This window comes from Sinocyclocheilus anshuiensis, unplaced genomic scaffold (assembly GCF_001515605.1).
Source record: "Sinocyclocheilus anshuiensis isolate Anshui unplaced genomic scaffold, SAMN03320099.WGS_v1.1 scaffold86, whole genome shotgun sequence".
Classification (NCBI taxonomy): domain Eukaryota; kingdom Metazoa; phylum Chordata; class Actinopteri; order Cypriniformes; family Cyprinidae; genus Sinocyclocheilus; species Sinocyclocheilus anshuiensis.
The window spans coordinates 297,585-313,254 of record NW_015547662.1 but is presented as its reverse complement, the minus strand read 5'-3'; the positions used below and the strand labels follow the sequence as shown (position 1 = coordinate 313,254).

Sequence of the window (15,670 nt, the reverse complement as noted above, 5' to 3'; positions counted from 1 at the left end):
GCGGTCGGTTCATAAGCAGTGTTGCCAAGTCCGCGGTTTTCCCGCAGAATTGGGCTACTTTAACACTGTTGCCGGGTTGTTGTTCATGTCCGCGGGTATAGGCGACCCCAATAATGTGATATTTAGTCCCTTGAATGTGAATTTTACTGGAAGATCCCCGCCGAAAAACGATCAAATAAAAAACAACTGCCCGTGCAGATCATGATTAAAATGCAGTGGTTGCCTCTAATTTCAAATGGCTAGATATTTTTGTTTAAAGCCAGTTTGTTTGTTATAAAGCAAATAAATAAATTTGCTTAAAAATCAGTATCAGAATCCACTTTGCTAGTTAAAAAAAAAAAAAAGAAAGAAAGAAAAGAAAATCTGAATTCTGAATCAGCTATGATCGGCGCATCACTAATTAAAATACTAAGTAAAAGGCCTCAAATTTGAAGTACAATCTGGGATGTCTTTTTCTATCAATTCTTCAATAGGTAGATCTTGTCTTTCATAAAGGCCAAGGTCAGGGATCTTGGGCCTAAAAAGGTTGGTGACCACTGCTCTAGACCATACTCGTGGACTGGAGTAGACGCTGCCGCCTCAGAAGTGTGTATAGCCCAGACACACAAAATGGCAACCGCCATTACTGGAAGGGCTGGGCTTGAGAGCACCGAGGTCACTGAGATGCCTGCCGCTTACACTGAAATCAGCAGTGGGTCCACACTGGAAATCAGCCTTACTTGCTTCAAGAGCAATGTTCATGACGGCCGGAAACACTGGCGTGGTGTCCATGATGACTGAAGACTGGCAAAATGTCCATGACGCCTGGAGACTTTGGTTAGCAATGTTTAGAAAGTCCTGGATGTGGTCCTCGAGGGATCGATTACCTTGACTCAGACGGATGATTCTTACTGCTGGATCCATGTTGGCTAAGTCTTCTGTCATGAACTGCTCAGAGACATGGTAGAGGATCCAAATGCAGTAGTTTATTGAAGGGGTAATCCAAAGGCAGGCAAAGGTCATACACAAATAGGCAATCCAAAACAGCAACAGAGTAAGGGGCTGAGGCAAACAGAGTAATCCAGAAAACAGGCAGAATTACAAGACCAGGAACCAAGATACAGGAGAACCAGGATACAAGGCTTAGAAATGCAGTAAAGACACATACAAAACTTAGCAAACAGTGAGAACCGGGCTTATAGGGTGAGTTAACCAAGATAATGAGACACAGGTGCAAACAATGAGTGCTGATGAGACCGGGCAGAAGATTATGGGGAATGAAGTCCTTGATAGAGTAACAGAAGTCTGGGATGGATTGTGACATTGGGTGAAATAGTGAAATTTGAGATTAGATTGTACTATATTTAATGTTTCAGTACATACATATATTTTAGTCAACGTTACTTGGAATTCTGAGATTGGTTTATCTGAAAAGGATATGATGTTGCCTTAGGATTTTGCCTAATGTTGTGTCCAAAATTTTGGAACAGCTTTCACATTGTTTGTCTTGATTGGCTATCATGCTAGTGCTAATAATCAAATGCATCACTTTTAGGTCTTAAACTATGTACAGTATTTTTAAGGTATATAAAACAGGATAAGGCCTTGTTAACTCCATATTTTCATATCAAGCAAAAATAAAAGACAATATATGCAAGGAAAACCAAGGGTTTGTCAATCTGGCACTGTTGGAGTGTCGTCTACCCAAAGGTCAAAGACCTTGCATGATTTTACTCACCTCTCATGTCACCTTTATGTTATACATGTGTTGTTTTTCTATTGAACTCTTAGCTCCTGGAAATTTAGGGTTGTATTCAATCAAATTGTCTTTGAAACATCAAAAGCGACTGCTGTTACTTGATGTTTTGTAATGATATAGTTTTATGCCATTTCAAGCTCAAAATCCATATAATGCTTGTGGTTTTGCTTGCACAGTCATGGTGTATTGCCATTAGTGTACTATTTTTGCATATTTGCATATCCCATTTGTTTAAATCTAAATCTTGTCAAATAAGAGTGTCTTTCTCTGATAGATGCATAATTCAAGTACTTGGAGTGAATGTTTTGAAGTGCCTGGCTTGTGTTAGCATTGCTTTGATAGGGTCGTATGCTTGGAGCTCATTGCTGTGTGTAGCTTGACATTGTTTGCCTTCCATAATGACGCAGACATGCACGTGAACAAATGTCTCTCAGACTGACGACACTATGACGCACTCGTACTGACACACATAGACCGTTTCTCTCTCTCTCTTTGACACAAATGCACACTCAGAGAGTGATGCTTCTTAGATGACAAGTGTCTGTATGTAATCTTCTCTAATCTGGTGTTGATTAGACAAGACATCATCAATTCCGCTCAGTCCTGCTCAAAGACCACCAGGCTGATTAATTACATCTGTCAGTGTGTGTGTGTGAGTGACCTAGGGATCACCTCATAGCAGTGATCCACAGCTTCTTTGTTTTAAAGAAAGAATATATTGTTACAAGAGAAAACTGATCCAAAATCTGTAGAATTTCTAGTGATTTATTTAATAATTTCCATAAATCAAACAGCAATCAGATATATTGCAAGCAATAGCTTTAAAATATGTATACAGTAATATATGTCAGTCGTTTTCACTGACATAAAAATTTGCACTGTACTGTATGTATGTTGAGCGTACAATACTGACTACTACTACTATTAATTAAGTATTTTTTTATGGTTTTGAATTAAGTCTCTTGTGCTTATCAAGGCTGCATTTATTTGATCAAAATACAGTAAAAACAGTAGTATTATCCCACACGATCCTTCAGAAATCATTCTAATATGCTGATTTGGTGCTGAAAATATTTTGTAAATGTCCTACCGTAAATATATCAAAACTTAATTTTTGATTAGTAATATGCATTGCTAAGAACTTAATTTGGACAACTTTAAAGGCGATTTTCGCAGTATTTTGATTTTTTTGCACCCTCAGATTCCAGATATTCAAATAGTTGTATCTCGGCCAAATATTGTCCTATCCTAACAAACCATACATCAATGGAAAGCTTATTTATTCAGCTTTTATATCAGCAGATGATGCATACATCTCAATTTCATACAATTGACCCTTATGACTGGTTTTGTGGTCCAAGGTCACATTTCTTATTATCAAGACTGAAATATTGATAATATAGTTTATATATTTTATATATTTTGAACACACTTCTTTTTGCACTTCTGATTGCACTTCTTTTTAAATTGCTTAGGCAAGAAAATGTCTGCTAAAATATAGATTTAAGCTATTCCAGTTCCAATTATACTCCAAACCAATAGGATATTTTTTATTCCATCTCTTCTCATGAGCCGAACTGGAAAAGCAGCCATTTCGGAGAATCAGGATATGACTAATGAGTCAACTTCTAAATTATTAGAGGACAAATCCACATGCATTAGATATTTCAGGTTTATTTCTGAGGTGTAGTTTGCTAAAGCACTGGCGATATGTATGGAAAACTTTCAGCATGAATGGGAGGAAGAAGGCTGTATGTGTGTTTTAGATGGGGGTCCAGACTGCATTATCAGGCACATGCGAGTAATGAGACTCTGTTCTGATAGCCTTGTTTTGCCAGTTGGATTTATTTAGTAGTTTGTTTTTATATTTGTTCTTTAATGCCTGAAAACAAAGTAATTTGCAGTTCCATGCATGTTGTGTCTGGTGCTCAGCCATTATATGCCATTATGCTGTATCAAGCTTCTTTTTCATATACAAATCTTTTTTTTTCACTCCTTTTCACTCTTTCAGGAGCCACAAACTACCGTGATCCACAACCCAGTGGACAGAAACAAGGTAATATGACACATTCCTGTTAGCAGTGGTAAATCAAAAATAGAAACACCATAAATGAGACTGTGTCCGGTGTCCAGTCTAAAAGTGATTCACAAGTATTCTTTCATATTTCCCCAGGAGTCTACAGAGAGTGCCAACACAACCATCGAGGACGAGGACATTAAAGGTAAAGCTTGGCTTCTCTCTGCCTGTAGACATGCCGTTTGTTGCTGTTTTCCCTCCTCAATATGTCTTCCATCTGTGCTTGTCCTCAGTCATATGTACACTCTTTCTTGTTTATTTTCCCCACCGAATTTGTACTGCCCGTTGCTGCCATTCTCCCCTCCCTTTCATCCTTCGTTCGTTTCCCCGCATAAGGGTGTCTGTTTCAGTATTTCTTGTCGAGTGTGCTATTTGAAATGTCTTCTTTTTCGTTTGTCCTGCTCCTGTTGTTTCTTCCTCTCATTGGTTCAATGTACAGCCAGGCGCTTTGGAAACCTCAGCATTAATTCAATCTGGCAACCCGCGGGCCGCCCGCAAAACTCCGAGCCCAAGCAGGCGCCCCACTCCTCGGTGCAGAGTAAGTCTGTAATGGGCAGGAGACAAAATCACCCCGTCCTCCCCTAACGTCGTTCAAATGCTTCGTACCCCTCTTGTATGAACGAGAGGCCCCTCAAAAACTCAAATCTGCCCTTTTTAGGATATTCTTTATTCATCAATTCAATGTTTTAATCCATCCAGCTGCTTCTATCAGACACACATTTGTGTCTGCCTATTCTTCACGGACTGTGCATTTAAGGCCAAGAAAATCATAAATCACAATAGCTTTTAAAAAAAAAAAAAAACATCAAATTCTAATTTGGATTAGCTTTAAAAAATGTTTTGTCAGTCTGGTTTTAAAGAAAAAACTCCAGTCTTTGAAGGAGAGGGAGACATAGATGTGTGTTGCATGTGTTAGAAAGGCTTGATGTATTAAAAGCAAGTAAATGGGAAATCAGGTTTTAATGTGTAAGTACCAGAACGTTCTTTCAAATGTGCTCTTCATGAAAAGACACCCTCTCACCATCTCAAATTATCTCGACGTGGGAGAAAGACCCTTCTTTTGCCTTTAGCACCCTTCATTCTTGCCAGAAAACCACCTGACTGCCTTTTAGCTCTCTATAGGTGCTATAGGCCTTCCGGTTGCACTACTAACAAACCTCTTCTTACTGAAAAGACTGTTCAGTTGACCTTTTGCCCCTGTTTCCTAGGACTAGATTCTGCATTATCCTGTATTGCACATACATATTGTGCAATATATGTATATATATATATACATATATTTAGTATCTCTCCCCCATTCTCACCAATCCAACCTGAAAAAAAAATGTAGATTTATTTGTGTATTTTCAAACAAATAGAATCACTTTGGATTTGTTTAAGCTCAGCAATATGGAATGGACCTAAACCAGTATTGAAAGGACAATACGCAGTTTTTCAACGTCAGATTCTGTTTGCACTTTATGTTCACATGACCATAAGACAAAATGCATTTTGTCTAGAGTCTGTGTTTCACATGATGAAAAAATATGTGTTTTTAGGGCTGTCTGTAGAATAAAAATATTAATTGAATTACATACGTGGTATGCGGATTTGTTAATCAAATAAATTGCAGTAAATGTATGTGTAAATATTTTATCAGAAACATTTCAATAATTCAAAGACATTACATTATTGTGAAAGCTTCGATTTGAGATATGACAACTGGATTTAGAAATTAATGTTACATTTTAATACTCTAATTAATCGCACTTTAACAGTGTGATTGACAGCCCTGATTCTTTTATTGTTGTCATTTTTTGTAATGGCTTTTAAACAAAAACACTCTGATATCTTATGAAACACAGAGGAGAATGGTGTTTCCACATATGCTAACAGCGGCATTATGCTGAATAACGAAAATGATGTTGAAAAAAGCTTGTAGGCCCCATGTTACAAAGCATGTCCATTCTAAGAGAAACCAAGCATTAGATGGAATGCTTTTCTGAAGAAAAGTAAAGTCCTCTTTTTCTCATTTGAAAGCCGCAAACCCTTTTCCATCTCATTTGTCATTCAGTGCCTTCCGGGCGAAAGACATCAGCTAGCAGACGTATCCATTCCTTTTTTTTCTTTCCATCTATTAATTTGCAGACACCATAAACTCAATGCTGGAGAATGAGTGATTTAATGATATAATTAATATTTCACATTAAATGAACTGTTAAATATTAAAAGTACAAAGTACATTTAACGTCTTTTTGCCCGGTGGGCTGGAGTTATTATGTCATCATCAGTAGACGTAGATACATTGCACTAGTTTTATTTGGTGCTTTCATAAGAAATTGCCTTTTTGACCAATTATGAGCCATCTCTTTGCTGTCCCTTAGCTTGCCAAGTTATCAATAAAGGTAAATTGAAACTTTAATACTTTGAATGAAAGTGTTGCCTGTGATTTTACACCAGTAAACACTGCTCATTCTGAAACTCATCGTAGAGCACTAGGAGTTCTTTTGGGTGCCCTTTGTTTATCAAGTGTCAAAATTGCCTCTTGTTAATAATACAGTAAACGGAACAAATACAGATTGTGCATAGTCATTATATAACATTCACACAACCTCTGTGAAAGCCATTTAGGGCTGGGTGATATAACCTTTTATAAAATCTTATATAAAATCAATAAATCTCAATATTTACAGTATGTATTTGTTCTGAAATGACTTGGAGGATGGAGTTTTCCCTTTTTGGTTAAAGTTTGTTATTTTTTTTTACTTAAATAGGCAGGTTTTCCACACTGTTTTTCACTAAATGAACACAAGAAAATGTATATTTTATTTAAATGCATCATTACCTGCATTTATGATGCCATTCAGGAACTTCAGTGAACATGCCTGACGCAAAAGAATCATTGAATCAGTTTTGAATTGATTCACTGAAATGTGCAGTTTGATCTGATTCATTGCAATGAATCAAACTTACCATCTCTGTCAACATTTTGTACATTACTGAACATGAACATTACTGAAAACACTCTCATATTCATGAAATGAACTCTCAGAAAAAAAAGTACATTACTTTAGCTACTAATATATACACATTAGGTACTAATATGTACTTTTAAAGTAGTAATATGTATATTTAAGGTTCAAATATGTATCATTTAGGGATAAATAAAGTAAAAAGATGTGCCTTTTAGATTTTGTACCTTAAGGTACAGTCTCAGTGACAGCTTTGTACCTTATTTTTCTGAGAGTGTATAGACAAAAAAGGATTGTGAAACTAGTCTAATCACAGACTCTCTAAGAAACGTATAATGGCCAAATAAAAAGTAATAATTATGGTATTTATGATTCATAGCAAATATTCTATAAATCGCCCAGCCCTGAAGCCAACTAATACCTGCAAAGACAGAAGCTATAAAGATTCACTGTAAATTTTGTCTGGTGCTTTTTAAACAAAGGTTTGCATTTTTTGGATTGCATAAATTCAGAAATGAGTTGGGATGTTGATTAATAATTTTGATTCTCACGCTGTGAGGGTGTCTGACTCACACGCTAGACATCTCCGTGTGTTTCAGCTCGAAAGCAGGAGATCATAAAGGTGACCGAACAGCTGATTGAATCCATCAACAACGGAGACTTTGAGGCTTACGCGTGAGTGAACGCACAAACCTGTCGCCATGACAACCGTAGCCCCTCTTAAGAACACTAATGCATTGCTTTTATTTTCTCTTGATTACTGAGATAATTTTTAATGGTCTGCTCCGTCTATATTTAAAACCAAGCCTCACTATATAACAGCTTCAAATGTGACATGTTCACATTGAATATTAACAGTCTAAAATCGACTTTTAATGCTTTTGGACTAATGTCTGCACTCAAATTAAAACTTTTAGCTTTACTTTCTACTCTTTTTTTTTTCACAGAAAGATTTGCGATCCTGGCCTTACTTCCTTTGAGCCAGAAGCTTTGGGAAATCTGGTGGAGGGGCATGACTTCCACCGGTTCTACTTTGAGAACGGTATTTAGATTCATATCATTTCACACTCAGAACTTAAAGAAAATATCCTGATGAGTTTTGATTACAACAGTATTTTGATCACTGTATTTCTGCCATCTCCTTTAGCACTGTCCAAAGGTAATAAACCAGTACACACTATCTTGCTGAACCCCCATGTGCACCTGATCGGAGAGGATGCGGCATGTATCGCGTACATCCGTCTGACCCAGTACATGGATGGCAGTGGGATGCCACGCACCATGCAGTCAGAGGAGACCCGTGTCTGGCACCGTCGAGATGGCAAGTGGCTAAACATACACTTCCATCGCTCTGGAGCCCCCAGCGTGCCCATCATGTAAGACTCATAGAGCATCTTTACTGTTTAATGTATACGATAATGATATTGATCACAAAAGGGTCATTCAAAGGAAAATGCATGAAAAGCTTTTTATCGTTTAATTTGAAAAGGTTTCTGCGGAGTCTGACCTCTCAAGAAATCCAACATTTTAAATACTTATACTTTTATTCAATAAGCATGCATTAAATTGATCATAAGTGACTGTAAAATATCTCTATTTTAAATAAATGCTGTTCTTTTGAACCTTCTATTCATCAAAGAATCTTGAAAACAAATGATCACGATTTCCACAAAAATAAAAAGCCGCACAACTGTTTTCAACATTGATAATAATAAGAAAAGTTTCTTGAGCACCAAGTCTGCATATGAGAATTATTTCTGAAGGATCACGTGACACTGACAACCAGAGTAACCCCTAGCTGCTGAAAATTCAGCTTTGCATTACAGGAATAAAACAATTACATTTTAAAATATATTAAAATAGAAAACAGTTATTTTAATTTGCAATAATATTTAACAATATTTCTGTTTCTTTGTCAAATAAATACATTTAATAATTAAAAACATAAAGAAGACATATAAAAAATAAAAAATAAATTTTTAATGGTAGTGTATATTTGAAGACACATATGCAGAAATAATGGCCTGAGCATGATAAACCTGTTATTATTCCTAGTGGCTTAGTTGCGCTAAATGGAGAAATAACGGTCAAAAGGATACATTACTTTAACATGACTTCATAATTTAGTGGAATTTGTTCATTCTAATTTAATATCATGTTTATTAATGTTATTGATGTGTGTTTGTTTGTGTGTATGTTTTGTAGTTAATGGAATATTAGGCTTCAATTTTTCCCAACTGAGGAGAAACCATCAGCAAAAACCCAACTGTCTTGTCAGTCAAGCTGGAGGTGTGTCTCCTAAGCCACACCTGCTTTCCAACAACCACGCCCCTCTCCCCTCCCCCTCGAGGGTTGTTTACATGTTACCGCACATGGACCAGAGAATTCAAGCATTTTGCTAAAGGTCATCACTTACACCAAAACCCGTGGGCCATTCGCATATATGGACAGTATTAAAAGGAGTGTATTTTTAACGTTCTTTTCTGTTTCTTTTTTTTTTTAAGCTGTTTTGGTATGCATTTTAAATGTATAGATATGTAAAGAGAATCACCTTTCCCCAAGTCTGTACTGTATTTTTATGTCTATTTATGTGTGTGCAATATATCAAATTTTGAAAGATAAGAATGTTAATATTGAGCTTGCTATTGTTCTGGTGATGTACATACGTCGTGATCGTTCAGATAAAAAAATGATAAAATAAAAATGTTTTAATAAAACTTTAAGAAACTTTTAAAAACACATACTTTAAATTCTGGTTTACGGCAAAATTAAAAATTGTAGTAAATGCTGCCAAAAAGCTTTGTTTATATTCGCTAGCTTACAATGTTTGGCTCCTTAAAGATTATGATTTACTTTACTTGATTTAAGAGAACTGCAGAATACTAATATGGACTGTATGTTTACCTTTACGTCATAGAATATGAGAAAAAAAACAGATATCAAAGAGAATGTAGCATATATGATACATTAAACATTGACAAGCATTGGGTAATGCATGGAGGACTATTTTTTGAATGACCATGCTGTTTTATGTTGTGTAATTCATAGTTTCCTTATCAAATTGTTTATTTCTTTCAATATCATAAGGATCTGATATGGTAACGATGACAGCGTTTATCATCACGACCCAACATATCTAGAAGTATCACCCTACCTTCAGATCTATGTAGCTTAATTTTCCTATATTGAGTGGCTGTAAAAATATTATCCTTTGACTTTATATCATGGCTGTATGAGAAAAAGTAATATAAGTAGCTTATGAGAAACTACATGTATCATTTTCACACATATTTGTGCTTTTTATTTACCCTGACATTATTTTAGCCCCTTGGCAAGAAGAGCGCAAGTGAGCGGAGCCTGATTTACAAGCATGCACACTGCCCTTAGTGGCGACTTGGTGTCTGTGTGCCACTTAATCGGAAGCTGATGTCATAGAAGGTGATGTCGCAATGGAACGGTCTTCCTCGAGGAAAAGCCTCACCACTACTGGACTATGCCAACACCATGCTTTCCGTTTTCTCCGTGTTCCCTTTTCTCTTCTTAAAAACATTTCCTCTGCTGATACTTACAGAACCTCAATGCCAATATGAGGATGTGAACTACATAATTTGTTGCCATGGTGGCGCTAGCAAATCAACATATTTAATGAAAAATTCAATAAATGTGTGATATGTACTGTATGCATGGTCATGTTTCAATTTTCTCTTCAAACACAACCATAAAATAATGACCATAACGTGACACTTATACACTTTTATTCTCGTTCAGCCATATACACACACTGCAGCCAAGGTATAGTGTTTAAATGTCTTTTTTAAAAGTCATATAGTAAACTAATACATGCCTTTAAGGATAGATATTTATGTACTATATATATGCATATTCTTATCTCCACAGACATAGAATGCGGATTCAGTAAATCAAATGTGGGCCAGTCACAGTGAAAGTAGTAGCATTGTTCAAATTAATGACATTGCTCAGTTTAGAGGATGACTTTTAATGCTGTTCCAGGGCCAGTTTCCCAAACTCAAATTATTATAAGGGGGAAAAAAGCATACACTAAAAAATGCTGGATTAAGTATAACCCAGCGCTGGGTTAAAAAGGGACATACCCAGCTATTGGGTTGTTTTGACCCAGCGGTTGGGTTCAAAACAACCCAACCACTGGGTCAGCAGGAAAAAACAACCTCTGCTAACACAGCTGTATTAATCTGCAGTTAAAAAGGAACTTCCCAATATTCTGAACTGAAGCCAACCTGTTATTTGAACCGTAAAGAGAATATTCCCACTTATGTTTCATGACACACACAAAGTATCTAAATAAAATACATCAAAATAAAAAAAATTCTTAAAAAAAAAACATACATCCCTTATGCTCACTTCTGAAACCAGTAACATATTTTAAAAGCGTTCACCATCATAAATACCTCAGAGCAAGATTCCTCGACACATACTGATATTGAGCAATATGTACAGAACAAAATTAATATAATTTGAAAATAAAAATCACATTTTTGTCACACACACTCAAACACACATACTCAAAAGAAAAGAATAAATTCAGAAAGTTAAAAATAGAATCATATGTATAACTTAACTGATCACTGGAATTTGATTCCACCTTTGCTTCCCTCTTTAAATGCTTGCTAAATTACGTTTAAACCCATAAGGACATGTTAATGTGTTCTATTGCAACAAAAAGCTCTACTGAAATGTGATGATAATGATGATGATGATAGAACTGCTACAGATCACAGACACAAAGAGAGGGGTGAGACGAAAAAGACAGTCGTCTAACCATAGAAATAATCTGTTATTAATAAGTGACTGCTGCTAGCTAAGCATGCCTGCTAATATCCATACAGGTGGCTAATGTGATCTACTGTCATTTTAAAAATGCATATTATATATACTCTCCATGGACAGAATACACAGACACACAATACCCCAACAACTGATAAAGAAGGCAAGAAGTTTTCAGACATCTCAACCGTTGAGATCAAAAGAGCATGTCATGATGTGGCGATATAATGCAATGATATTCAAAAGTTGTAGAAGGCAGTGCAGTACAGGTTCTGTTAGTTCAAGCTTAAATGTTCTGAGAATTAACAACCAGGACTTTTTTTTTCTGTTTTGATAAAAGCTTTTTTGGTTATTGTGATTTCTTTTATTCGTTTGTGTTCATTATTTCATTCGTATTATAATTGAGGGATTGGGAAAGGAAAGGAAAGGACACCAGTTGGTTACAATGAAAGACAAACAGATAAACACTTGTGGTAAACTGGGGAAAATAAGGAGAGAGAAAATATTGTCTGTTGACTTAAACTGGGCGAACATCCAGTTTGACTGGACAGGAAGACTGAAAGTGGCAGGAGTGAAGTGCACTCTGGGATTGCATGAGCATGGTGCATTGGAGTGGTTAGGAGGGCGGACAGTCTCAAAGAGAGGAGTGATGGAGATAGTGAGAGGAAAATGAAGGGGGAAACCATCACTCGGACTTCTCTTCAGCTTCCTCCCTCTCTTCCTCTCAGTCGTTTTGGGCACAGTAGTGGTGAATGAGGTAATGGAGGTGATGCTGTAGGTTGTCATGGGGCTCAGACCGATCGTCTATCTGCTCCACGCACACCCGCTTCTGTCCCCCAGCATCCCTCACTACTGACCTCCTGTAGGTTCTAGACTTCTGCATCCTCGTCCTGTGAGTGAGATAGGAGTGATGGAGATAGTGAGAGGAAAATGAAGGGGGAAACCATCACTCGGACTTCTCTTCAGCTTCCTCCCTCTCTTCCTCTCAGTCGTTTTGGGCACAGTAGTGGTGAATGAGGTAATGGAGGTGATGCTGTAGGTTGTCATGGGGCTCAGACCGATCGTCTATCTGCTCCACGCACACCTGCTTCTGTCCCCCAGCATCCCTCACTACTGACCTCCTGTAGGTTCTAGACTTCTGCATCCTCGTCCTGTGAGTGAGATAGAAAGAAAGAAAGAAAGAAAGAAAGAAAGAAAGAAAGAAAGAGGGCAGAAGTCAATGCTTTTCTGTCCTTCCAAAAGGTTTCAAGAGAGAAAAAAAACATGAAAATACCATAGTACTTTTTTAAAGTGTAAATTCGGATATCTTATAGGAGAGAAGAAAAAAATGTTATTAGAGAAAAATTAAATATAAAGACATGCTTTGTTAATAAATATACACACATCACTGCCAAATGTAGAAATTCTTAACTCCCAATAAAATCTCTACAGAATATTTGTATAAAAATTACATACAGTACCACAAATTTGGGTCAGATTTTTAAAAAGATTTAAAAAGATTTAATCAATCAAAAGTTACAGTAAAGGCATTGTACATATTTTATACTGTATGTATATGTGTGTGTGTGTATATATATATAATTCTATTTCAACTAAATTCTGTTTTGAATTCTTTTGAATCTTCTATCCATAAAAGAATCCTGGACTAAGCAGCACAACTGTTTTCAACGGACAATAATAAGAAATGTTTCTTGAGCACCAAATCAGCATTTCAGAGTGATTTCTGAAGGACCATGTGACACTAAAGACTGAATTAACGGCTGCTGAATATTTAGCTCTGCCATCACAGAAGTATTACAAAATAAAGTAGTATTTCTAATATAGTATTTCACAATATTAATGTTTTTACTGTATATTTCATCAAATAAATGCATCCTTGGTGAGCATAAGAGACTTCTTTTAAAACATAAACTTCTTACTGACACCACACTTTTTGAACAGAGTGTAAAGATTTTTTCCCCTATACTTGCCCCCCATACACACACTGTCACACTAATAAAAAAAAAAAAAAAAAAAACATACATCCCTTATACTCACTTCCGAAACCAGTAAGATTTTAAAAGCATTCACCATCATAAATACCTCAAAGCAAGATTCCTCGACACATACTGATATTGAGCAATATGTACAGAACAAAATTAATATAATTTGAAAATAAAAATCACATTTTTGTCACACACACTCAAACACACATACTCAAAAGAAAAGAATAAATTCAGAAAGTTAAAAATAGAATCATATGTATAACTTAACTGATCACTGGAATTTGATTCCACCTTTGCTTCCCTCTTTAAATGCTTGCTAAATTACGTTTAAACCCATAAGGACATGTTAATGTGTTCTATTGCAACAAAAAGCTCTACTGAAATGTGATGATAATGATGATGATGATAGAACTGCTACAGATCACAGACACAAAGAGAGGGGTGAGACGAAAAAGACAGTCGTCTAACCATAGAAATAATCTGTTATTAATAAGTGACTGCTGCTAGCTAAGCATGCCTGCTAATATCCATACAGGTGGCTAATGTGATCTACTGTCATTTTAAAAATGCATATTATATATACTCTCCATGGACAGAATACACAGACACACAATACCCCAACAACTGATAAAGAAGGCAAGAAGTTTTCAGACATCTCAACCGTTGAGATCAAAAGAGCATGTCATGATGTGGCGATATAATGCAATGATATTCAAAAGTTGTAGAAGGCAGTGCAGTACAGGTTCTGTTAGTTCAAGCTTAAATGTTCTGAGAATTAACAACCAGGACTTTTTTTTTCTGTTTTGATAAAAGCTTTTTTGGTTATTGTGATTTCTTTTATTCGTTTGTGTTCATTATTTCATTCGTATTATAATTGAGGGATTGGGAAAGGAAAGGAAAGGACACCAGTTGGTTACAATGAAAGACAAACAGATAAACACTTGTGGTAAACTGGGGAAAATAAGGAGAGAGAAAATATTGTCTGTTGACTTAAACTGGGCGAACATCCAGTTTGACTGGACAGGAAGACTGAAAGTGGCAGGAGTGAAGTGCACTCTGGGATTGCATGAGCATGGTGCATTGGAGTGGTTAGGAGGGCGGACAGTCTCAAAGAGAGGAGTGATGGAGATAGTGAGAGGAAAATGAAGGGGGAAACCATCACTCGGACTTCTCTTCAGCTTCCTCCCTCTCTTCCTCTCAGTCGTTTTGGGCACAGTAGTGGTGAATGAGGTAATGGAGGTGATGCTGTAGGTTGTCATGGGGCTCAGACCGATCGTCTATCTGCTCCACGCACACCTGCTTCTGTCCCCCAGCATCCCTCACTACTGACCTCCTGTAGGTTCTAGACTTCTGCATCCTCGTCCTGTGAGTGAGATAGAAAGAAAGAAAGAAAGAAAGAAAGAAAGAAAGAAAGAAAGAGGGCAGAAGTCAATGCTTTTCTGTCCTTCCAAAAGGTTTCAAGAGAGAAAAAAAACATGAAAATACCATAGTACTTTTTTAAAGTGTAAATTCGGATATCTTATAGGAGAGAAGAAAAAAATGTTATTAGAGAAAAATTAAATATAAAGACATGCTTTGTTAATAAATATACACACATCACTGCCAAATGTAGAAATTCTTAACTCCCAATAAAATCTCTACAGAATATTTGTATAAAAATTACATACAGTACCACAAATTTGGGTCAGATTTTTAAAAAGATTTAAAAAGATTTAATCAATCAAAAGTTACAGTAAAGGCATTGTACATATTTTATACTGTATGTATATGTGTGTGTGTGTATATATATATAATTCTATTTCAACTAAATTCTGTTTTGAATTCTTTTGAATCTTCTATCCATAAAAGAATCCTGGACTAAGCAGCACAACTGTTTTCAACGGACAATAATAAGAAATGTTTCTTGAGCACCAAATCAGCATTTCAGAGTGATTTCTGAAGGACCATGTGACACTAAAGACTGAATTAACGGCTGCTGAATATTTAGCTCTGCCATCACAGAAGTATTACAAAATAAAGTAGTATTTCTAATATAGTATTTCACAATATTAATGTTTTTACTGTATATTTCATCAAATAAATGCATCCTTGGTGAGCATAAGAGACTTCTTTTAAA

General features: G+C 36.2%; 2 protein-coding genes across 16 annotated transcripts in view; one reads left to right on the top strand and one right to left on the bottom strand.

Annotated features, from left to right (window-relative positions):
- LOC107702309 (calcium/calmodulin-dependent protein kinase type II delta 2 chain) overlaps window positions 1–9,474 on the top strand; it is a 41,822-nt gene extending 32,348 nt beyond the window's left edge. The window contains exons 14-19 of the mRNA XM_016504582.1: window positions 3,750–3,794; window positions 3,912–3,960; window positions 7,366–7,441; window positions 7,714–7,808; window positions 7,914–8,142; window positions 8,972–9,474. Of these exons, the coding sequence (XP_016360068.1) occupies window positions 3,750–3,794; window positions 3,912–3,960; window positions 7,366–7,441; window positions 7,714–7,808; window positions 7,914–8,142; window positions 8,972–8,975 (498 nt within the window). The 3' untranslated portion in view covers window positions 8,976–9,474. The remainder of the gene's footprint in view (window positions 1–3,749; window positions 3,795–3,911; window positions 3,961–7,365; window positions 7,442–7,713; window positions 7,809–7,913; window positions 8,143–8,971) is intronic.
- A 4,112-nt stretch (window positions 9,475–13,586) lies between these two features.
- The window catches only part of LOC107702307 (ankyrin-2-like), a 65,811-nt gene continuing 63,727 nt past the window's right edge, over window positions 13,587–15,670 (bottom strand). For all 15 annotated transcript variants that reach the window (XM_016504567.1, XM_016504566.1, XM_016504577.1 and 12 more), the window contains one exon: window positions 13,587–14,917. In XM_016504567.1, the coding sequence (XP_016360053.1) occupies window positions 14,897–14,917 (21 nt within the window). In that variant the 3' untranslated portion in view covers window positions 13,587–14,896. The remainder of the gene's footprint in view (window positions 14,918–15,670) is intronic.